This window comes from Bacillus rossius, chromosome 13 (genome assembly GCF_032445375.1).
Source record: "Bacillus rossius redtenbacheri isolate Brsri chromosome 13, Brsri_v3, whole genome shotgun sequence".
Taxonomy (NCBI): domain Eukaryota; kingdom Metazoa; phylum Arthropoda; class Insecta; order Phasmatodea; family Bacillidae; genus Bacillus; species Bacillus rossius.
In genome coordinates, this window is record NC_086340.1 from 11,230,267 (window position 1) to 11,255,242 (window position 24,976).

Sequence of the window (24,976 nt, forward strand, 5' to 3'; positions counted from 1 at the left end):
GGGAACTGTGAGCGACGTGCTTCGTGGGCGAAGACTGGTGCATCCGGGACACTGCGTTGTGCGTGCGACGCATGGGCCTCTCTGGCATGAGGGATGTGGGGGGGGACATTCCTTGTGGAATATTTATGACAGTTTATTATAATATTATTTTTGCATTATCTATGTTTACTGTTGTATATATGAGAAGTGAGAGTGATATTCAGCAGAATAGCACTTAAGGGTTTATTTTTTTTTTTTTTCATTTTTCTTATTTTCAAGTTTCTACGATTCTCAGAGTAAATATATTTCACTTGAGAAATGTTTTGTTTCTGTCTCTTAGAATTAAGTGTATTTTGTGTGCTATTTTCCCCAAGTGTGAATTCTCTCGTCCCAAAGCATTCTACACAAAAAACAATTCTTCATTCAACATTACATTATTATTAGAGACCCATAAATTTCGCGGATTCAATGACCTCCAGGAAAGACTCCAATATCCTCTACACACTCGGGCAAATGCCAACTGTACATTGGCTGCTGACTTGTGAGTCGTCTCGACTGGGTGGCCTGTGATTCGACATTTCTATGAGTGAGGGTATCTAATTGGCCTTCAGTCCTCCAGATTAACAGAGAACCAATGACAGAAGCAGCACTAAGGTATAATTACTTGAATTTTAGCATACCACGAAATGAATCCGCGAAAACCACGGGTCTCTAATTATTATCATTACATTACATACAATACATTCTATTCGGATATTTTTACTTCTATTCGCCAAATATATTTACATCCCATGTCCCCCCCCCCCCCCCCTAAATTTACTTACCAGAGAGGCCCATGGTGCGACGGACTAGTGAGTAGTTTGAGGCAGTGTGTTGGGACACAGGTGCGCGGTGAGACGAGCAGTAGAGAGTCACTGTCGTGCTGAGCTCCTGTGGGGAAGGTTAATGGTGGCCCTAGTGGAAGAGTGATTAAATTTCAGACAAGCAATTAAATTGTTGTAATTTAATTAACAGCGTAAAAATTTGTTACTAAATAAAACTGTATTTTATTAATTTTGGTAATCCTTTTCGAACCTTTTCACCTCTCGTAACATTATTAATTTATTTCAGTCTGCTAAACCCCAAATTTAAACGTTAACTTAATCGCATCCATTTAGAATGCTTATACGATTCACGATTTTACCCTCACAATATTTATTTTAGAAGGGTTACTTACGAATTTATTCTTTGACGTACAAGTAGTTGGCTGGTAGAAGGAAAATGTGGTCGTTAAATTAGGTAGACTGTTGAAATTTATGAGTAAGTAAAGAGGTAAAATTTTGTGCTTCGTGAGAAGAAATCTGAAAAAAAGTTTAAAAAAAAAAAAAAAAGTTACAGGTTTTTGCTGTGGTAAATCTCTCAGAACATAGTTAACAAGTATTTCTGCATAAGCTACAAGAGAAATCCTTTTCTTTGAAATTTGTTGGATACGATGGAATTATACTTTCTAAACAATGCATTACGCCTGGTGTTTAAATGCCATAAAATTAAATGACTTTGGCCATCGTCGAATCAGCAAGGTGATACAAATATTTCATTTATAAATGGTTCGTAACTTTTTTTTACGGTAAAATGCAATGCCTCACATTTGAAGGTGGCATCTAAGTATATATATATTTTTTATTTTAAGTACTCTATAGTATTTTTTTTACAGGGACGTGCATTCGTTTTTTCGCTCCGTGTATGGGCAGCTGTGCCTAGGCCCCACCTGTCCCAGCTGTCAGCGGTGACACCGGTTTAACTGAATGACGGTCATGGCTGTGGTGGTGTTACCGTGACATACCCGCGTATGTTTTTTTTTTTTTCCGGTTGGCATTGCGCGGCTCCGCGACCGGCATAAATCACGACACAGCCGATGCCGGCGTTGCGTTTTCGTTATCAGGCGACGCGGCCTTTAACTGCGTGTGCGCCGACCCTGCCGTGTTGTTCGTTCCGCCCCTCTCACCTGCAACCCAATCTCTCTCTCTCTCTCTCTCTCTCTCTCTCTCTCTCTCTCTCCCTCCCTACCATCCTCACCCCTCCGGATCACCGGGGGGACAATCGCCGAAATCACGCGGCAGATAGCGCCGGCGGGGGAGTGCTTCGGGCCGCGCGGTTATCTCGCGCGCCGCGCGCCAGTTTTGTCACGGGGTTCGATTTATTGCGCTCGTGTCCTGTGCGGGGGGGGGGGGGGGGGGGGGGGGGAGTTGCGGGGAGTTGCGGGGCTCTCGGGAGTGGCTTTGGCCTTGGCTCGTGGCTCTCGGCCAGTGTCCGTCGGGCTCGGACGCTCTCTCCCTTTCCGTTTTGTCCGCGCAGTGTCCGTCCAATGACCGTGTGATGACTCTCCCTCCCCCCCCCCCCCCCACCCTCACGAGGGATATGTATAGCGCGAGTTGCGTCACGGAGAAATTTTTTTTGAAAAAAAAGGGGGGGAATTAAAAGTAAACAAATCAAATTTAAAAAATGTGATCACTTGACTTAAAATTTCTTTAAAATTATGTTTTAGCGTTATATTTTATTTAAACCACGATTCTGATAAACAAATTTTAAAAAAGGTGTTTCTCTGTCAGAACCCAGGGACCACCAGGTTGGACAATATACAATTATTTGGGGGGGGGGGGATAGTTTATGCTGGTGGAGGAGGGGGAATGCGCCACCATAATCGGCGGATGGGCACCCCTTGATCATGTAGACAATGCAGTGACAACGAGTCACTATGTAGACCACGTGATTAGGCAGACCATGTTAAACGTGAGTGGCAATGTATATTTCCACGCAATGAGAAACGGCGTGCAGCTTTGAATCGAAATTTTAATTTTGAGTTGAGTGTAAAGACATTTACTGAGGTTTTTTTTTTGAAAGTACAAGCTATAACGAATGGTTGCCAAGTTAATTCAGAACTTCCTTACTTTTTTTTTGGTAAACGTTAAATGCGTGGTAAATTGTTATCCTAAGTTTTAAAAGTAACTACTTGAGGATTCGCGAAGTTGCTCATGTTGTAGCGGTTTTTCATAAAAGTTAAAACATACATTTAAAAAATTAGGCTTTCTCTTTTCAATAGTAGTTTAGAACAAATTTTCTACCTGTTTTTTTTCCGCATATAACAGTTTTTGATGTGTTAACATCTTAGCTCTCGGTAAACGGCATTTGGTAGGAAGTAGCATGGAACGGAAATGTGTAACCAGGGTGTGGACATCTGTGGCGGATGGCATGAACCAAAAATCATGGGGACAAAGGGAAACGTAATAGTGTTAAATATTTAATGCATTTTTACAAGGTGGGTAGTATTTAATAAAATTCCTTGTCGAAAATCAGGTCCAAATCCTGTGTTTAGAATTTTTTTTCCCCGCTTTTATCGGAGCCGTTTCATAATATTTTGTTTAAACTTTCGCTCTGCAAACGGAATGATTCAATAGTTGACATAGCTGCTCCTCCAGAGAACTCTTGCGACGGGTGGGGAAGCTACGTGTAATTCGCGTCAAGGAATGTATTTTGAAAACAAGTTTTCGTATATTTATCACGCTCGGAATTATTTTATGAATTCTACGTTAAACTCCGTGTCCGAGTTTCATATTAGTTATAAGTGTGTTTTCAATATGCGAACACGTTAAATAGCGGGAATAGCGTACGCAAATCTGTGTTTACATCTACATTGTTGGACGCGAATCACACGTTAGTTTCAGCAACTGCCGTTAGAATTCGCTTCTGGAGCTGCCACGTCGACCATAGAATTATTCGATTTTCAGAAAGAAATGTTAAACTATATAGTGAAACGGCTCCGATAAAAGCGAAAAAAGGTACTCGTAAAAAACTAAATATCTTATTTCAATTCATTAATCAATTGATACTATAAAGTTTCCCTCTGTATTTGTGAACTTTGTTTCGTGCCACGGGGGGTAGCACCGTTCTTACACATTTTACGTCTCTTTTGCCTTCCGTCGCATTCACGAAATTTCTACTGTAAAGAGAGCTAAGTTATTACTAGAGACCCGGAAATTTCGTGGATTCGTCTGGCCTTAGGGTAGATTTCAAAGTCATGTGTGTGTTAGCCCCATGTTTTCTTTCCTATTGGTTAATTTATAAACGGGAACCTTTTTATTCATGTTAATTGGCACTGCCAGATTCGCTTAATTCTCTCCCAGCTAGGCATCGTTGGATCACGGTCGCAGAAGGGGCGTGTCCAAATAACAGCGGTCCAATCATGAGCACAGTGCGGGAGTGTGGAGGTTTGCGTTCTACCTTGCGACCAAATGAATGCTCGAAATTTCCGCATCTCTAGTTATTACACATAAAAATTTAACGTTGCAGAAATTTAAGTGTGACATCGGACTAGTCGTGTATAATATATTCAGGCATTTATAAGTTTAAACGCAGCTTTTCACATTTCGCGTTGAATGCTTGCTCGTGATTCTGAATGCGTGCTTGTATTTGTTGGAATAGAAACGCATCTTCGCGGGCAGGCTGTGTCTCGCAGCAGCTGCAGATGTCGCCGCGGTCTACAGTAATTACCGCGCGGTGCTCCTTCTCGCCTGCGGTTTTATTATTATTATTATTTACACCGTAAAAGATATTTTCTAATTTCACACAAAATGTAGGGCCTATGTGTGTGGAGACCGGAAAAATTCGCGGATTCATTCGGCGATAGGCTAAAATTAAAATACATATACCTCTTAGATGATTTTGCTATTGGCTTACTGTTCATCTGGACGAATCTCAACCAGTTATAAACCCTCAACCAAAGAAGGATCGAATCACAGACAAACCAGCCGAGACGACTTACAAGTCGGCAGCCAATGAACTTGCGTTGTTTGCCCAAGTGTACAGGGGAATGTGCAGTCCATCCTGAAGGCCATCGAAACCGCGAATTTTTCCGGACCGTATTTGGAGTAACTTGGTTTCTGGACTGTAGCCGCGTCCAAGGCGAATATATCACCGACGTTTCGGTCGACATTGTAGTCACCAACCTCAGCCAATAACCACAGGAGAAAAGCTATAGTATTTTGTGAAATACCTTGACACGAAATGTATTTGCGAAATACAGGTGTCCCTAGTCATAACCGTTGCTGTATATTTACTCTGTAATATAAACTAACACTGCTTAATTTTTACTGTTTTTAAAAAAAATACCGAACGTATACTTTTGAGCCATTTTTTTACCTTGTCACCTTTAATTGTTCAAGTTCATATTACTAACACTGAGTGACCTTCGTGCACACTGATAAATCCTGAATGTTTGGAAATACCACTCTGTAAATTAAAGGATGTTTTGTCGGTATAAATTTCAAAATACATAATATATCATTCAGTTATCTGTAGTAGTAAGTTTATTCGGGAAATTATTATGTACTTTTACGTCGCCGTATGTGTGTACCTACAAGTACAACAGTGCACTGAAAAAAAAACAGATTTATTAATTTAAAACTTGATGTATGTGTGATTTCATCCATACATCCAAGAGTGCAATTTAATGCGTACGTTATTGAAATAAATTATTAACATTCTTGTATTAAATTCTGTTTTCTATAAACATGCGTGTGAGTAAAATTACACCAACTGTACTACAAATACTATATATATATATATATATATATATATATATATATATATATATATATATATATATATATATATACACACCTATATAATTTTTGTATACGTAATTTTACGAATTTGTTTTAAAGTGTAGTTTGTTTCTCGGCTGAGCGTGTCGTAGTAGGCCATTTGACGTCCTTTTCCCAAGAGCGGACCGCTAGAGGGCAATTATCTCCGCTGTTCACTTGTGAATGCGTCTCATTACGCGCCGGGATGACGCGCGAAGCTACGTCCTTCGCAACCCCCCCCCCCCCCTCCACCCTCCTTTTCCCCCATGCAAGTCTCGTGAAGATGTCTGGCGTGGTTCTTCGACTCGCGATCATCCCACTTCACCCCCCCCCCCCCCCCCCCCCTTTTCCCCTGCAGACGTCGCTCGCATCGAGTCCAGGTCACGCGAACTTCTAGCCCTTTCGAGACAAAACATCGTGCAGACCTTTAATCCGTGGAACTAAATATACGTATGGGTCGAAATAAAATAACTCGCCAATATTGTTACGTATTTTCTCACGAACACAAAGGCTTTGAAAAAAAAAAAATGGGTGTCTGAAATTTCGTTTATGATTTGAAGTAAAAAAATTTAAAAAAAAAAATTTTAAGTGATAACAGTAAGCCTGTGACGCATTTTCGGCGTTTTTTTTTTTTTTTTAATCGTTACCTCTTTAGATAATTTGCATTTGGATTAAGTATGAACTTGACCCCGACCGGACTGTTAACAATGGCTGAAAGGTCATTCTCATCACGTCATAAGAATGTCATACATGTTGAGTTCCTATTTTATTCACGAGGTACTGCTTGGAACACAAAGTGTTCCCTAGCGAAGCGTAAGCTTCCACTAGGCGCCGTTCTAAATGAATCTAATAAAATACCGTTTATAATCTGAGTTTACTCGGCTCGTCAAAGCTGCGAAATGTCTCATGGAATCTTTGTAGCTCCTTTCTCGTGTTTTTTTTTTTCATTGAACTTATCTTTAATTTTTTTATGCACATCTTTGAACGATTGCTCATTAATTCATGCTTTCAGACGTCGTTAATTTGATGTCGTATATGTCTGTTTAGGTAAAACAATGTTTGAGATTAATTTTTTTAAATGTTTTTTTAATATTCCGTGGGCCTACTATGTCACCATCTTTTTCTTAAATAGATAATAATAAGAATTTCTCATATTTTTAAGACGTAGCTTAAGCTCGTTTAAAGTAACATTTTTTTTCCCGAATGGAGTGGTGACTTTCACTTTACTTCAACAACGCATTTGTCGAATAATGCTATAGGCCTAATTTCTTTCATATCCGTTTCACTGCTTCCAGAACCACATGCGCATGTGTCGAATTTACTTTGGCCTATAATTTCTTTGTTTGTTTGTTTAGTATTTACGTGTGAGGTAGAGGAACTGAAATACGCAACCTTGGTTTCAAGTGTTTTTTTATGCCCTAACTAGTTTATATCGTTTTATTTAATCGTTTAAAACATAGTAAATAAAAATAACTTATAGGAAGGTTTGAAGTTAATAGTGACTGTCTGCTACAAGTATTTTCCCCTCTGAAGTCGTTGGTATTTTTAGTATTTAATTAATTATTATTATTATTTATTTCCCCTTTTTAACACTTTGTTAACAATATTCACTAATCAACCAGGAAATTTAGCACTCACGAAAGCAAGCTTGTATGTGAGTGCATCTAGTCACTTCAAATTACATGCGGTATTTTGACGATTGTAAACATTTGTTAATGTATAATAACTGAGAAATAAATTTATATGAAATATAACCTAAGATATATTCACTTGGGGGAATGACTACACCAGTCATAATACTGTTGATAGACACGAATAATGTTTTTTTTTAACACATGCATGGGAATTACATATGGTTAAAGTAACAAAAATACTCGATCATCGATATCTTTTCTGTTTCGTCAAAAAACCATGTCTGTATTTTTTTCGGCTTACGGAGTTACAAATGTTTTAATACATATATTTTTAATAAGTATTTTTATCGAGTTAGTGACGCTATACACGGAAACAAATCACTCAAAATACAAACCATTGGATTTTTGTAATAATGAAGCAGGGTAGGGGGGGGGGGATTTATTTTAGCTTTGCAACCTCTGTGTGTGTGTGTGTTTTTTTTTTTTTTTAATTCTTTCAGAAACATCAGTGCGCCGAAATGAATTTTCATATTGAGAAAAAAATCAATGTTGAACTTTTAATACCGAGTCAAATATTCCTATTGTACTTCTTTTTTTAAAAAATAAAATAACTGTTAGAATGAAAGCGGCTCTCAGAATTTTAGACAACAGATACTGTCCTCAGCTCCTGTTAGCATCAAAAAAACCTCCGACCCGAAAACCATGTTTGCAGACGAGACAACTCAGCACCCAGTAAGGTTTATTTGCCTCAACGAAATATTTGTTCATATTTGGTTGAATAAATGAATAAATTGAGTTTATTGAAGCCAAGTTTTATTTGACTAAATACGTATTAGCGTTTTCACAAACAAATACTTATCTGTAATTGGAGAAATAAATAAATAAATATAAAACATTTTGGAGTAGAACATATGTTTTTGACCACAAAAAAATGATTTAATCAGCTAAACGATGTATTATTTTAAAGGGCTAGAGTTAGGAACACAAAAATGGCCAAATTCGTTTCAATAATATTTATGCCAAACTGCCAAACAAATTTTTTATCATGTTACATAAAAAAAATTATTATTTTTTAGTCCAGAAATTACACATTAAGAAATTTACACAGATGATAACATAAACTGTATTCGTATTATTATTACAAGTGTATTTATTATGGAAAAATTAATTCAAGGCTAAAAGTGAATGACTTCACAGAGAAAACTAGCGGCATGTAGTCATTATCGTCATGCATGTTATTAAATTATACCCTTTGTCTCAACGAGCCAAATTTTCGATAATTGAAAGCTGGAAAATTGTTATGGTCAAAAATTATAATAGAACCGAGAGGGCGTCTTTCTATTCCATTCTCTCCTCCTTAAAATGGCCACCTGGCTTTCTCTCCTTAAGGTGGTCGCCTGGCTTCCTATTTTCAAGATGGCCGCCTGGCCTGGTCCCAAACGGTGTTCAGAGCTCCAGGTGTTAACGCGGCATTTGCAAACCATTCAAAATTGATTGAAAGGTGTCTTATTACGACCAGCATTTAAAAACCATCAAAATAGTTTATATATATTATAATATATAATATATAACAACTCTAGAGATTTATATACGTGGCGTACTCATGCATATTATGACGATAACAACTTTTATAACTTTTTGGATCGTTATATCTCAGAAACGGTGGCTCGTAGGAAAACAAATATTTTTTATAGATAATTTTATGATCTACAATTACCGTTTTGCTGAAAATCGCGAAAAACCTATTTTTTTTACCTTTGACCTTGAATAAATTTTTTTTCCATACACGGGAATGATGGGGATCTTTTAAATATTATTTATAATTATGTTTTGAACAATTTTACTGATTTTCAGCTTTCTGGGATTTTATGTACCTTTACTCTCATTTTTTGGTCTAGATTTACCGGACTATCAATGGAAGTCTCTTTTCATGATTTTGTCTATGCCGCGTATTTTTTTTTTAGACAGTGCAAAAGGCTAAAACAAATGTATAGGTATGAAAAATTCTACACACGGTAGTTTAAATGGTGTAGCATGGAGTCTTTATTTTCAATATTCCACCATAAAATTACGGAGTCACAGCTTCTGTGACACGGAGGCTCGCTGCCGACGCGAAGGCCGCAGGCCAGTTCTGTGCCTGGCGCGTAGAGGCGAAGATTCGTGTGATGCGCGGGCCAGCGTCGCCCTTAGCGACGCCCAGCCAGGCGCTGTCTCACACGCCATTTTGAATTTTTCACACTAAGGCCTAAAACTGAAGTTTCAACATGATACCTCCATTGCATTGTTTGTTTTCTCACAAATATTTTCAACACATATTAATGTACAGTTACCGATTATCTGTTGGAAATATTTTTCACAGAACAACAAATGTATCGAAGGTATCTTGTTGAAAGTTTAGAAATAGCCTTTGAGAATATTAGTAAATAGGAGGTTTTAAGTCGCCCAGGTGCCCGTTGATAAAATGAGGATGATTATAGCAGACACTTTAATTTAATATGACCGAAATGTTTATAAAAAATTAAATTCCTTTTAATATTACGCGTATGAAAAAAATGTATTACCTATATATGAAATGATAAAAAAATATTTAAAAAAATATATACATACATAATGTGCATCTGTACTATCTACCAATAATTTTAGCAGCAAAAAAATTAACTGCCCACAAAAAAATAGAATATGCTATAAACATTCAAAAGGGCGTAATTACATGAAAAGAAAATCTGCCGAAAAAAAACTTCCGGGCAAACAAACATATATACACACAAAAGACAAGCTTACCAACGGTTTTTTAAATAAAATTATTACTTCAAAGATATAAGCATATTTAAAAAATAAAAAAAAATTTGGAAGTACAAATATTCAAAATATCAAAATATTCAGTGAAACATACTTAAGATTTAAAAAAAAAATTCTCCGTGGTTCGTTAAAAGCTAAACTTTTTGAGATATAAGCCTTTTTTTAAGTAGTTATAAGCATACTTGGTTGCAAGGCGCCTAACGCGCCGTTGAAAAATTATAAATATAACAAACACTTTGATGTTGTTCCACTTATGTAGCTGTATTTCAAATATTACTCTGCTGTTATACTTCCTTTTTCTATTTCATACACATCTCTATGGAGTAGGCTAATACTTGTGCTTCATGATACGGTTGTCTCCAAGGTATACATATCTCTTTTACGTTACAGAGTCAGCGATAAGCGTGTGTGTTTGTGTGTGTGTATATGATGACAAGAAGATGAAAAACAAAATCAACTTGGCTTAAGGATAAAAATTCAATATTTTCACGAATCAGATATGGTTGTGTCTAGTTAATATTTATTTCGTCGTATTATATATATATATATATATATATATATATATAGTTTGTACCGTTCGCATGCTTTCACGGCCATTGTCGGAATGAGCTTGGCTTCTGGGTTGTAGCCGTGATCTTGGCGAATAATTCACCGACGTTTCGGTCGACGTTGCAGTCGCCATCACCAGGGAGCAGGGAACAGTAGGTGACTGCTCCCTGATGATGGCGACTGCAATGTCAACCGAAACATCGGTGAATTATTCGCCAAGGACGCGGATACAACCCAGAAGCCAAGCTACTTCATTGTTTGTACCGACTGACAATTTTTTTTTTTAATGTATGTGTTTATCTAGCCACACTAGTATTGTTGTTTTTCTGTCCGCGAGAGGTGTTGTACTGAATAGCTGTGGGCAGTGTGTATGCTCGCCTCTCGCGGGCAAACAAACACAGACGCAGCGATCCCCGTCGGTGTTTGCGCCGCGATAGCGAGGTGCAGACGGTCGGCTGACCTCGGCAAACATCGGCGAACATCGGGACAGGCGCTCCGCTGAGCGCTCCGATTGGACGCAGCGGGCCGAGGCCTGTTCGGGCGTCAGGCGACCCGTGCGTCCAACGTGACCGGTTTGCTACACGGGGTGGGTCTGAATTCCGCGGACGATACTCGGCTGCAGTAATTGTGATATTAAGTAACTTTATTAGTTTCCTTCTTTCTTTACTATCATTTCACTGGCTTTCACTGGCTTTATCTTTGAAAGATTTGTGCAATGGGAGTGCATGACTTGATGTAAGCTTTTGGACATACGCCATTGCTAAGCACAAATATGTCTGTAGAAGAAAACTACAATAAACCCAAAAGGCAAAAACAAAAATTACGCTTAATTTACAAAAAAAAAAAAAAAACCCAAAAGACAAAAACAAAAATTTAGCTTAATTTTTGGTTTTGTCTTTTGGGTTTTTTGTAGTTTTCTTCTACAGACATACTTGTGCTTAGCAATGGCGTATGTCCAAAAGCTTACATCAAGTTTCACTGGCTTGCTGTTAATGTAAATGTGAAATTTTAAGGTTTTATTTCAGTTAAGTGTCGTTTTTATAATGATAATTTTACGTGTATATGTTTCCTGGTGTGGTTGAAACGTATCTAGAACGTAAGCCAGTGCTGTGTGAAGAAAATAAAAGAGAGAAAGAAAGAGATGCGGTGAAACAGCAGCGCCAAAATTTTAGACGGTAATTTATCGCATCCTGTGTAAGAGAGAGACAGATGTTCACCAGGACTGGGGGAATCCCAAAATTCTGTAGTAGATCTAAACGAGACGGAAGTTAATTATTTATAATTCAAACGTCTGTAAAATTGCGATTTAAAAAAATAAAACATGCAATACGGCCTATGATTTGATACACGTTTATACAGTATGTGTGTGTATGTATATATAGGGGCAGGCATTTTTCGTGAAAAAATTCAGAACGCACATTATACAGCAATAGGGTATTCCTACACCAGAGGTTTTATGTCCCATGTGATTGACAGCCTTCTGCGAGATAAGTTGTTGCCTTATTTTGACCGAGCCACTCAGGTCACCCCATTATATTACTGTGATTGGTGTTGTAACAATCGACATGTAGCTACCTGAAAAGAAAATTCGCCTCATCACGAGAACGCAGGCGATGCTACAGTTTTTCGACTTTTCAACTAGTCTCGTAATCTTCCCGTAAAATAGGCATATTGAAAAGATGATTCTGGCACATTTCGTACCTTGAAGTTGGTGGAAAGCTGTATGTGAAAATAAAGTAATACAAAAGCTTAACATTAACAACTTTATTTGACACCATTAGTAAGTAACGTTTCAATGGATCGGGTGCTCTAAGCATGCATTAAAAATCACATTCAATATACTTCCAAGCCCAAAAACCACAGTGAAATAAAAAAAAAACACCGCCATCTTGTGCGAATATGTGAGGACAGTTGTTCAGTTGTTTGGTAATATTTTGCCAGTATGACATTTTGTTAAGTTAAATAGTAGTGACGAAATCATATCGTATAGGAGTATGTCATACCGTATAGGCTGGTATACGCGCTAGAAGTTGTAGTTGAGCAATTTTTTTTTGTTCCGAATAACAGATAAAGTAAGTATTTAAAATAAAACAACAACCAGCGCGAAACTTGTAGCTGCCGTGAAATTATTTAATAAAAATAATTGGGGGAATCATCCTTATATCACATAAATTGTTTGTGAACACAAAATAAAAAGTGTGAATTTTAATGATAAATTATTCGCATGTGACCAATTACTTTTGTTATGTCTCGCTTAAAAATTATTGCTCCTAGAATTTTAGCAACTCTTGCATACTAGATGTCTTTCGTGTTGCATACGTTCCAGGCGTTGCAGTTTTTTGTTTAGAATTTAATAGCAGTATAAATCGACAGCGGTGGGGTCAGTGGTAATGACATAAGGTGATCTATTTTGTTTTGTTCTGTTTAACATTATCCAGTTTCTCAGTAATTTATTGAAAAAAAAATGTTTGTATTATTTCATAAAGCAGTTGTTTGCTCAAATTTTAAAGGCTCGTAACATCCTTGATAAGCTCTTTAGACCATTATTATTTTCGTGATGCACTAACAGCTGAAGTTTATCGGGCAGTTATTTTTTACTAAATCTGGTGGGAAAAAAATACATGGTTCATATGAAGTACATGTACAAGTACATACGTCCGAAAATGCTTTTGTTTTTCACTTTAGATTTTACTAGATCCCTGTTATGTGGAATGCCATTTAGGCACGTTACACAGCTAACCATATAGGTATGTGTTGTGTTGTATACCGTGCGCGCGATCGCCAAAATCACATTTTACATGGCAGGGATGTGCAGAATTACACATCAAATATTGTAAAATTACTAAAATTTTATGTGCGCAGTTAAAAAATTTTTAAGAGGGCACTGCGCGTTATTTTCGTGAAGGGAAAGCGGCTAGGTCGTGTGTGAGAAAGGAGGGGTCTTAAGGGCGTTCCTTGCACGCTGATGGAAACGCACATTCGGCTTTACGACCCTGCACTGCAGACGTCCAGGTAACGAAAGCATTTCTTTTCTTTTCTCTCACCCAAGAAAAAAAAAGTAGGGGGTTGAAGCTAACTTCTTTTTACTATCGGGAAAATATCCGTTGAAATGGTCTGTTCCCGACTTTTTTTTTTCCCTGATTAAAATACGTAGTTTAACGGAAAAGGGTGCATGAACCACTTGTTTTTGAAGTTTTTGCGAGTCATTTTAAATAAATTAGGCGTAAAGTTTTTTTTTTTTAACGTTCAGGCCTTGGACTTTGGAGAACCTTTAGTGATGTTACTACATGAATATGCATGCATATAGTCATGTGTAGGGACTGGAAAAATTCACGGGTTCAATGACCTTCAAAATAGACTCCACGATTCTCTACATACACGGGAAAACGTAACTTGTTCATTGGCTGCTGATGTATGAGGCGTCTCAAGTGTGGGTAGCTCGATACTTCTTTGACTGAGGGTCACCAGTTGACTAAGTCGTCCAGATTAACAGTGAACCAATACCAGAAGCAGCACTAATGTATGATTGTTTTAATTTTAGCATAACACGGAATGAATCCGCGAATTTTTCCGATCTCTAGTCATGAGCTGTTTTTGACGCAAGAACCTAACAGCAGTTTGCCTCATACTGAGCATTTATCACGTGTTTTCATGTAAAAATGCGTTCGAAAGTAAAAATTATTCAAATAAATTATAACACCTTTAATTTTGAATTTCATATTTTAGGAATTAGCGACTGTCCGGCGTTAGAATGTATGATACAGATCAACTAATATGACTTATGTTTTTGTTAAATGCTTTAGTTTAGGTGATTGTTGTTTGACTCAATTTTGATTACGTAATCATTCACACTTGTTCATCCGCAATCAATTTAATTCAGATATAACTTAAATAAAAATATTGAATGCATTAAATCTTGAAAGGTATTTCTCAATATATAAAAGTCTACTTAAAATAATTTTAGTTCAGAAGTCGTAGTAAATAAATATTAATATATTTGTGGTTTATTTCTGAATTCCTGTGGGAAAATTACATAAAACAACTTTATAGCCCTTAAATGGAGCTTATACTCGATTTAATAGCTGACTACAACCGTCGAGACACACATAATTTTTTTTCAAGCAAGATTCCAGGCTTTGGCATAGTAAACAAAAGATTAATTTAGCACCGGACAAGCTTATCATGCACCAACAATTGTTTTGTTCATTTTACAATAACCGTCAACAGTCTAAGTCTGAATGTGCGCTGGAGCAGTAACAATTTTATCCTGTTCAGCAAAATCATCACAAGAAAAACGATATATTGTGTTCAGTATGCTTTCGATTTACACGATATCGCATGAGTAGAGATACGGAAATTTCACGCTTCCATTTGGTCGCAAGATTGAATGCAAACCTTACATCCGCACACGATTCCCAACCAATTTATAATGATAAAAAAATGTCCTCGCCAAGAAATCAACCAATAGGAAAGCAAACCTGGGTTGAGCACATCTCTTGACTTTGAATTCTACCCCGAGGCCAGACGAATCCGCGAAATTTGCGGGTCTCCACACATGAAGACATTTGGAAATGCGGATTGAATATATTGAATCAATAAATTACCAGGCTTATACGGAACAGAAATGATTGTAGGTATCGTTATGTCCTTAAAAAAAAGTGTTGTCTGTAAATTCGAATTACGGATGATAATTTTTACGTGATAACGTCATAAGAAAACATTGATGAAAAATTGCATACTTTTTCATTTTCAAATATTATTTACAGTTTCTGCAAATTTAATTTAAATAATTTGCTTAAATGTAATCACGAACAATTAGTTAGAAAGCCCGCCTTAACCTGTTTGATATTATAGAAGATTTTCTCGCAAGGTGGTTGGCCGGTTCTTGCACGCTCGGCTCAGGCGGAACGTGACACTTTTTCGTGCGTGCAGCCGGCGTTCATCGATTTATAAGACGTTATCACGTCAAAAAAAAAAATCTAAATGGCCGCACAATCCATTCTTGTTTGGTGGGGATTGAAGGTTTGATGGGAACTTGAGACCGCGTGGAATAATAATACTCGTTGTGGTGCTCAGCAGGCGATTTGTTTGCCTTGGAAGTCAACGTAAGGCGCCGTAGCGGCTGCAGGGAAGACCAAAGGGACTTCGGACGACGACCTACATTCTCGGAGAGGCACATTGTACTCTCTTGCCCCCATCCTGCCCACAGCACTGTGTACTCTCCGGACGACGGGCTCGCCAACACTGTAAACTCCAGTTTTACGACCCGGCAGTACCCCTCCCCCCCCCCCCATCTTTTTTCTTTCTTTCGCGGCCGTGTTATTGCTTGATGGGGCCAGGCCATGATGCTCCCCACCCTTTTTTTTTTTTACGCTTTCTCACTCTCTCTCCCGGCTTTCACCCATATCCTGTCCCCACCCCCCCTTTTTTTTCTTCCCTCCCATCCCCCCCCCCCCTCGTAGTATCTCCGGGCGCACGCGGGCAATAAATTGAAAACAATTTGGCGCACGCGAAGAGCGGATCACCGCTCGCGACACGCCTGCGAACTTTCTCATTTGCGCTCCGCGCCCCCTCCCCCCCCCCCCTTACTTTACCCTCCTCCCCCAAGAGTCGCAAATTCTCTTACTCTACCTTCAAACAACTCCATTTAAAAAAAAAAACCTTCTGTAGCGAATGTGTCGCGCGTAATTATCTCCCCCCCCCCCCCCCCCCCCCCCACACACACACACACACGCTACTGTTACGTCGCTGCCGTAACTTCGCCAAGCTCTTTGCCGGAGAAGTTTGGACCTTCCATGAAAATTGGTGCGTGATGGAGGTTGCGTCCCTTTAAAAAATAATTTTAAAAAAAACCTCTTATCGTTTTGAATTTAAACTGATAGTTTTGTATTAAAAATTGTGAAAATTTATAAAGAAAAATTAATTCCATGTGGTGATCTAGTTGTCATACCTCTCGCAGATGGGTTCGATGCCCTGCGTAAATAAACCCGCTTTTGTTTTTTGTTTTTTTTCCCTTGTGGGTGAAAAGCGTGTTGGACGTTGTCTTGTGCTGGTAAGGTTTCCTCTTGGTGCTCCCTTTTTTTTTCTCCTCCTCCGCCAGTGCATTCCGGCGTTGCTCCGTTCACCGTCCCGTCTGTCATCCGTCTCATTAACTCTACCTCCATCTAGAGGTGGGTTGCAGAGTATCAATCTGCTACTTTGTAACTGATACACGCCTGTTTCAAGTACTGCAAACGAGTACACTATTCAAGTATCAAGTACTTTAGTATCAGTTTAGAATTCACCTGGAACAACGGGCAATGTGCGCAGAACCCGGTCGCAGATGACGGTCACTTGGGCGGAGCTTGTTAAAGGGGAGGGAGCGGCACGACGAATAAGGGATAAAGAAGGGAAAGAATGTGGGGGGGGGGGGTGGGGTAAGCCTATGATGTACATCAAGTTCTGTCCCTGCCCGAACACTGTAACCTGTAACGAGAATGCTGATACCTTGTTGCTTCCTGGGACCGCTACTGCTGTAGCTGATACAGAAGTATCAGCTACTTGTAACCAGCATATTACTGTATCAGTAACTAACTGGTTGGAACAGATACCGAAAATTGCTGTAACAACCCAAGACTGAAGAGTAAATAATTGTTTATTATTCAATCCTATAAGTAAATAACCACCTGAAGATTAAAATGGAAAGTTTTAACGTCCGGCAGCGAGTAATTTTTTTTTTGCATTTTAATATTCCAGTGCAATACCGTTATTATTAAATCTCAAAGAAAATATCGGCAACATTTTAATGTCAGAATATCTCCAAGTGATAAAATGATTCTAAACCTAATCAGAAAGTTTGAAATAACTGGGTCGTATATCACATAGCACATAGTAGCCAGTAAAATTTACTTAAAAACTAAAATTTTCCCGTTTTTTGTTATTCAATTTAATTCTCCTTATTCATACTAAAAAAACGTTAAAAATGTCAATTTACCAGCTAATTTTAATTACAAATTCATAAGTAGTTGAGATTCACGTGTTTTCATTTAATTTAACTTAAGATGAACAATCAGTGAATCAACTGTGTATTAATTCAATAATTTGAAGCACGATAAAATGTATTTTTTTTGCTCGTAATCAATAATATCAGCTAGTATAGGACAGATATTGAAATAATCAAAAGACATGTTTCCAACAGTGGAGCATCATACTGCTAGGATGATGAAGAAGGAATTTTGAGTACTTTTCATTGAACTCTCTTCATATTTTTTTTGTATCATCTATTCTTTCAGTGGCCACCACATCCTTGTAGGAATGAATGTGCACTAAACATATTATGGCAGAAACAAATTTGGTTTTCGTTTGCGTATGACGTCTTTAAATGAAAGTTTTGGTTTTTATTTAGTTCTGTTTGTAGCAAGGTAATTTTTTGTTCTTCGTCGGTTGCATATTTTGCATTAGTAAAGAGTTACATTTTGAAATATATTCTGTGTGTAGCTTCTGTGTCGATTTAAGTTACTGTTTAAGCTGATTCTCTTATTTTTAGAGCATAATGATAAAAAACTAGAACTTAATTGTTTTCTTTTTACTTATGAAATTGTTAGCGATATTTTAAGCATAATAGTGAATTGTCATGCGCTGAATTTAGTTTTAAGTTGTTACTGTACTCACAAGTTTATAATTTGTAATTTGATTGTGTTCGTTTTTAAAATGAATTCTCATATTTATAGTATGCATACGATACGTTTGAAAATAATTGTGGTACTTTTTTACAGTATGTCTACAAAACGTTTATTTTGTTCATAAATGTTATGTTTCCTTTGTATATAATTGCTGTGTAATGATTTATTTTTTCAGGTAAGAACGTATTTGCGACAGCCGCCAGCAAAGTGACCATTGTAGTTATGTTTTCAGGTCTATACCTATGTGGATATAATTGTGTAATGTTACATTTGTGTCAAGATCATGTTCATTCTAGTGACTCTGTTCAATGTTTGGGATTTGAAATTTCAGTTTTTCAGCTCAATGATCCGGATTGGGATTGCCAGTGAGAACGATTTTGGTACTTGTTACATTGGTCTTACATGAAGTAAAAAAAATAGAGTACCATATAAGTGTAAATGACGATCACCCCTGTTCAGTACAAACACGGTCTTTGGTCTTGTGATTATAAATCTTTCAGAGTAATTTCGTTAAAAAACATCAGTTTTTTTTTGTGCTTGTTCTGGTTAAAAAAAAAAGCAAACCATTTTGGAAAACAATGGAAAATTAACGGATATTTTTTTAGGTTAGGTAAACCAAGACTAGTAGGGAGCCACGAACCTGGTGATAACGCTTTTATTTGTAAACACAAAATCGATGACGTATTTTTTTTGTGGTCTCTTGAGGAGTAGTTCGCACATGTAGTAGTAGTTATGGCTCTTTCGACGAGGGATGGGATGACGGTCAGGGGGGGGGGGGGTGGTAGTAGAAGGGGTGTAAATGCCCCTAATCGCGGCGGCCAACCCCGCGTCACACGACGACGGGAGAGATAGCGGTAACGTTAACGTGCAGGTGCGCGCTCCAAAACTTTTACGGCGCTCCGCCAGTCGCTAGGAACAATGCGGGACATTAACCGCGCGGTGAGGGGGTTGACTAGGAGAAGCGGAGGGTGTGGAGGGGGTAGGAGGGAAGGGTTGATGCAGGAGGGGTTGTAGGGGAGGTTGGATCACCTGTGTCGGGGCGCTGTTTCAATTCCCGGCCGCCAGAGTTCCTGGCGGGCGGGCTCGGTAGGGGCGGGCGTTCCTGCCGCCCCTACAGTGCGCGCTCAGACGTCGGGCGACGCGGATCTGTTCCGTCTGGGCGGGACCCGGGGCCGTCGCGCGCAGTCTCGCGGGGGCCGCGGGGGGTAGGGGGAATATGACGTCGTCGTCGCGACGCCCGACGGCGTGATGCCGAGTCCTCAGGCGCCGTACGGCCGCGTCGCCGACACCGCCCGGTGATGCGCGCGAGGAGCGACTGCTGCCGCGACGACAACTGCTGGAACCACAGGAAGAAACCGCGCGCGGATCCGACGGCGCGAGCTCTGACGGCGGCAAAAATGTTCTTCGTTCGCGGCGTGTGACGCCGGGGGCTCCGCTACCGACCAACGACACACCACATCCCCCAGGCCTACTCTCGCGAGCAGACACTGTTTTATCATCTCTTTCCCTGTGTGATCCGTGTTCTGTGTGTGTCGGTGTTGCTGTCTGTCTCTCCTCTCTCGAGAAGGCCACAAGGATACGAGTGCTTCGGGTGAAGACTCTCTTGTGACCCCATCCCTACACGCAGCTCCGGAGACGTCTGGATCTTTTCTGCAAAGAAGTCGTCGTCGTCGTCGTCTTCGTCAGCACCAACACACCTTCTCGACGTGTTTGTCATTGTTATATTTTTTTTCTTCGATTTTTGCCCGTTTGCAGGTTGTGTTGGCGCGGCTGCCGGCAGGGGGCGCCTGCCTCTCTCTTCCCCGCCCGCGAAAAATGCGGCGTTGCCAGGTTTATTGCACCGCCGCGGCGATAGTGCTGCTCGCCCTACCGTACGCCTCGGCAGAAGGTGAGTACCCGGGGTTGAAGAGGGGGGGGGGGGGGGGGGAGATGATAAAAAAAAATTTAAAAAAATAAAATAATTCCATATTCATTTCTCTCGCCGACCGGCCCCCGAACCGGGTGCGCGAATGAATGGAAAAGCTTCCACCCTGGCGCCAAGCCCTGTTATTAGCATACATTTGCGGCGCTGATGAATGCGCAGGTGGCGTGTCGTGAGGGAAGGGCCTCGTGTTTTGCAATGTAAACTGGCGCGCCCCTACGTGCTGGCGTTCCACGTTCGTCCCCTTTCCCCGCCTCCCCCCTCTACCCTAGCCTCCCTCTTCCCCCTTTTCCCCCCTCTTGATCCGAGACGGCTACCATCTCGCGGTTCGTCCAGAGACCAAGGAAAAACAAATATATCTCGACGATAAGATACAATTCAAACAACTTTATGGCGTGGGGTGATCCCTGTGATTGATAGGTATAGACCGGAAAAATTCGCGGATTCATTTCGCGATATGCTAAAATTCAAATAATTGTACCTTTATGCAACTTCTGCTATTGGGTTCAATGTTAACCTGGAGGACTGTGGGCCAACTATAGACCCTCAGTCAAAGCAGTGTCGAATCACGAGTCTACCAATTGAGACACCTCACAAGTCAGTAGCCAATGAAGAGGCGACGTTTGCTGAGTATGCACAGGATCGTGGAATCTATCCTGAAGGTCATTGAATCCGCGAATTTTTCCAGTCCCTATTGATAGGTAGGGGCCATGCACTTTTCGCGAAAAGATTCCGAGACTAACTGAAAGTTAAAACACGTTAGAATCGTCTGTGTTTCGTGATTGGGTGAGTTTCTTTCAGGTACATGTCTAATGTCAGTACAACCAATCACAGTAATTCAGTGCTGAAGCAAACGCGTCCTGAGTGGCTCGGTAAAATAGGGCAACGACTTATCCCACAGACGGCCGCCAATCACAAACACCGCTGGTGTGGGTATACCTTGTTGCAGTCTAATAGGCGTTCAGATTTTTTTCGCGAAAAATTGTCTGCCCCTAGTGATAGGTAAGGACTGGGAAAATTCGCGGATTCAGTGACCTTCGGTGTAGACTACACAGTCCTCCGAATACTTCGGGCAAATAGCGCCAGTCCGTTGGTTGCTGACTTGTGAGCCTTCTCAAATAGGGTTGTCTGTAATCGGATATTTCTTTGGTTGAGGGTTCCTCATTGGTCGAGATACCTCCAGGTAAACAGTGAGCCAATACCGAAAGCAGCTCGAAGGTATATATGTATTTGAATTTTTGCCTATCGTGAAATGAAACCCGCTTTATTGTTAATAACCGTAAAACATTCGCGGGTTCAGCGACCTCTGGGATGTACTTTAACAAACGCCACATGCCAATGCGCCTGTTTACTGGAAAGCTTGCGATTCGCTACTGCTTTTGTTCGGTGTTTTCCATTGGCTAAGGGCTCCTGAGCATAATTTTGGGCAGACATCAGAATCGGTAACAGAGTTAAAAAAAATTTCAGTTGTAGCCTATCCGCGAAACTGATCGGAAAATTTTTTTACCCCTTTCCACGTATAACGAAAAATGAACCCCTGTATAAAACAACGGTGTGTCGGCGGTTAACCCCCATGCGCAGACATCGCTCGAGCGATCAGCCAGTGCAGGACCTTTTTGCAGTCCATCCTGGAGGTCAATGAAGTGCTCTTCAGTATAGATCGGAAAAATTCGCGGATTCATTCAGCGATAGGCTAAAATTAATATACATTTACCTCTTAAATGATTTTGCTATTGGATTACTGTTCATCTGGACGAATCTCAACCAATTATAAACCCTCAACCAAAGAAGGATCGAATCACAACAGACAAACCAGCCGAGACGACTTACAAGTCGGCAGCCAATGAACTTGCGTTATTTGCCCAAGTGTACAGGGGAATGTGCAGTCTATCCTGAAGGCCATCGAAACCGCGAATTTTTCCTGTCCCTACTCTTCAGACTCGTGTCTGCTCGCCTCCGCCACGTCCTGCGAGAGTGGACAACCCTGGTTCTCTGATCTGCAGGGTGGACAACATTGGTTCTCTGATCTGCAGGGTGGACAACCTTGATTCTCTGATCTGCAGGGTGGACAATCTTGGTTCTCTGATCTGCAGGGTGGACAACCTTGGTTCTCTGATCTGCAGGGTGGACAACCTTGGTTCTCTTATCTGCAGGGTGGAAAATCTTGGTTCTCTGATCTGCAGGGTGGACAACCTTGATTCTCTGATCTGCAGGGTGGACAATCTTGGTTCTCTGATCTGCAGGGTGGACAATCTTGGTTCTCTGATCTGCAGGGTGGACAATCTTGGTTCTCTGATCTGCAGGGTGGACAACCTTGATTCTCTGATCTGCAGGGTGGACAACCTTGATTCTCTGATCTGCAGGGTGGACAATCTTGGTTCTCTGATCTGCAGGGTGGACAATCTTGGTTCTCTGATCTGCAGGGTGGACAATCTTGGTTCTCTGATCTGCAGGGTGGACAACCTTGATTCTCTGATCTGCAGGGTGGACAATCTTGATTCTCTGATCTGCAGGGTGGACAATCTTGGTTCTCTGATCTGCAGGGTGGACAACCTTGATTCTCTGATCTGCACGGTGGACAATCTTGGTTCTCTGATCTGCACGGTGGACAATCTTGGTTCTCTGATCTGCAGGGTGGACAATCTTGGTTCTCTGATATGCAGGGTGGACAACCTTGATTCTCTGATCTGCAGGGTGGACAACCTTGATTCTCTGATCTGCAGGGTGGACAACCTTGATTCTCTGATCTGCAGGGTGGACAATCTTGGTTCTCTGATCTGCAGGGTGGACTTGGTAGTGACGTGTTTCCGCTGGTGTCAGAGCGTTTGTTCGGTGACTGCTGTCCTCGGGTAAGGCTTTGTCAGTCGCGAGCGGGTTTTTTGATTCGACCGTCAAATGGGGGGCATTAATTCGTTATTGGCTTGGATCCGCCAAAAAAAAAAATTAACTGCGACTAAATTGCACAAAACCGAAAGGGAAAAAAAAGCGGTGGAGTGTTTACGTAACTCTAAATGAATGTGGTAAAATATCCGCGTCTCTGATTGGTTTTGGGGTCTAAAGCAAGTAGCAGCCGATGAACAGTTTACTATCTTGGTGGTCAAATAGACCGTAAAAATGATGTGTTGTCTGCTGATAACCTGAGACGCTACACAGGAAAAAAAAATTGTTTGTAGTTTTACAGTACATTCCTTTCTGAATCAGTTGCCAAGGTATAGTTCGTTGTACTACAATAAATATATTGTAAATTGTACAAATTTACAAAACTAAACAAATATGATTATTTTTGCTTATTTTAAATAAATCCTTGAAGAAATTTTTTTGTCGCGCTTACGAAAATTGTGGTCCAATTAAACACTTTTATTTATTTTAATACAAAAATAATTTTTTCAGCAATGCAAAACATAATCAAATATTCAAAACTGTTATGTTTTTTTATTATGATTATTAATTTGCGCAGTTAATACATGAGTGTTATTCAGGTAAATGTTTACAAATAACTTTAATCAAAGTAGGTACTGGGACAATACAAAGCATAAATTCCCGAGCAAGAATCCAAAACCAGTATTTCTGCGTAAAATTTCTTTTGTAGCGAAACAGTTGCTTTCATGTAAATGTACAAATTTACAATTATGTTGTTTTTTTTTTTTTAAATTTGAAATTACAGAAAGGAAATGTACAGTGTTCCATTTCTAGAGACAGGAAAATTTCGCGGATTCATTCGGCGATAGGCTAAAATTAAAATACATATACCTCTTAGATGATTTTGCTATTGGCTTACTGTTCATCTAGACGAATCTCAACCAATTATAAACCCTCAACCAAAGAAGGATCGAATCACAGACAAACCAGCCGAGACGACTTACAAGTCGGCTGCCAATGAACTTGCAATATTTGCCCAAGTGTACAGGGTAATGTTCAGTCTATCCTGAAGGCCATCGGAACCGCGAATTTTTCCGGTCTCTATCCATGTGTGTTATATTAGCAAGATAGATTGCACGTTACTGTGCGTACACGAGATGATAGGTGGCCTTTTCTGCTGGAAGCCTTGTCCGTGGTTAATTTTATTCCACCTGGAATTTGACAGCTCATCAACGAATTATCATTTTCTTTTCTTGTTCGGCTTAGAATCAACCAACCTAGTTTTTTTTTGTAAATGGAACAGAAATAATCATGTAAAATTACAGATATTTGTTACTTTTAACATTTACATGAAAATAAACTGTATCACTTCAAAATAGTATTTGCAGTAATACTGAGTTCGGATTCTTACCCGGGAATTTATTCTTTTTTGTAGTCCCAGTACTTGCAGTTTTTAAAGTTATTTGTAAACCCTCCTGAAATAGTTTTTCAGTAATAATTGCGCACATTGATAAGCATAAAAACTAAATAAATTCCAATTATTGAATATTAGATTATATTTTCCATGGTTTACTAAATTTTGATTGAGTGAAACATCAATTAAATTTTTGTAAGGAGTCCTAAAAACGTATTTCGCACATGCAAACAAAACCATAGCCATGTGTTGTACAAAGTTACAATATCTTTATATTTGAAGTATTACAACATGTTTCTCGGAAATTGGTTCCAAAAAGAATCTTTTGTTAAAGACACTTGAAGTTACCTGAAGTTTTTTTCTACAATCTAGTCATCTGGTCGAATAGGCTAAATCGCGAGATGGTAGTGTGTCTGCAAAAAACCCGCACCTCTTCAATTTGACGCATTCTTGTTTACGCCATCGTCAGCTGTGGTTTATAGTGTGCGTCATGTGACTAATCCAAAAATTTGAGAGTTAATCGGAAGCAGAACAGTTGGTAC

At 39.7% G+C, this 24,976-nt stretch overlaps 1 protein-coding gene across 4 annotated transcripts in view; it reads left to right on the plus strand.

Moving 5' to 3' along the window:
* The window catches only part of LOC134538240 (tyrosine-protein phosphatase Lar), a 1,248,834-nt gene that overhangs the window by 683,312 nt on the left and 540,546 nt on the right, over positions 1-24,976 (plus strand). For all 4 annotated transcript variants that reach the window (XM_063379387.1, XM_063379386.1, XM_063379388.1 and 1 more), the window contains one exon: positions 19,996-20,128. In XM_063379387.1, the coding sequence (XP_063235457.1) occupies positions 20,056-20,128 (73 nt within the window). In that variant the 5' untranslated portion in view covers positions 19,996-20,055. The remainder of the gene's footprint in view (positions 1-19,995; positions 20,129-24,976) is intronic.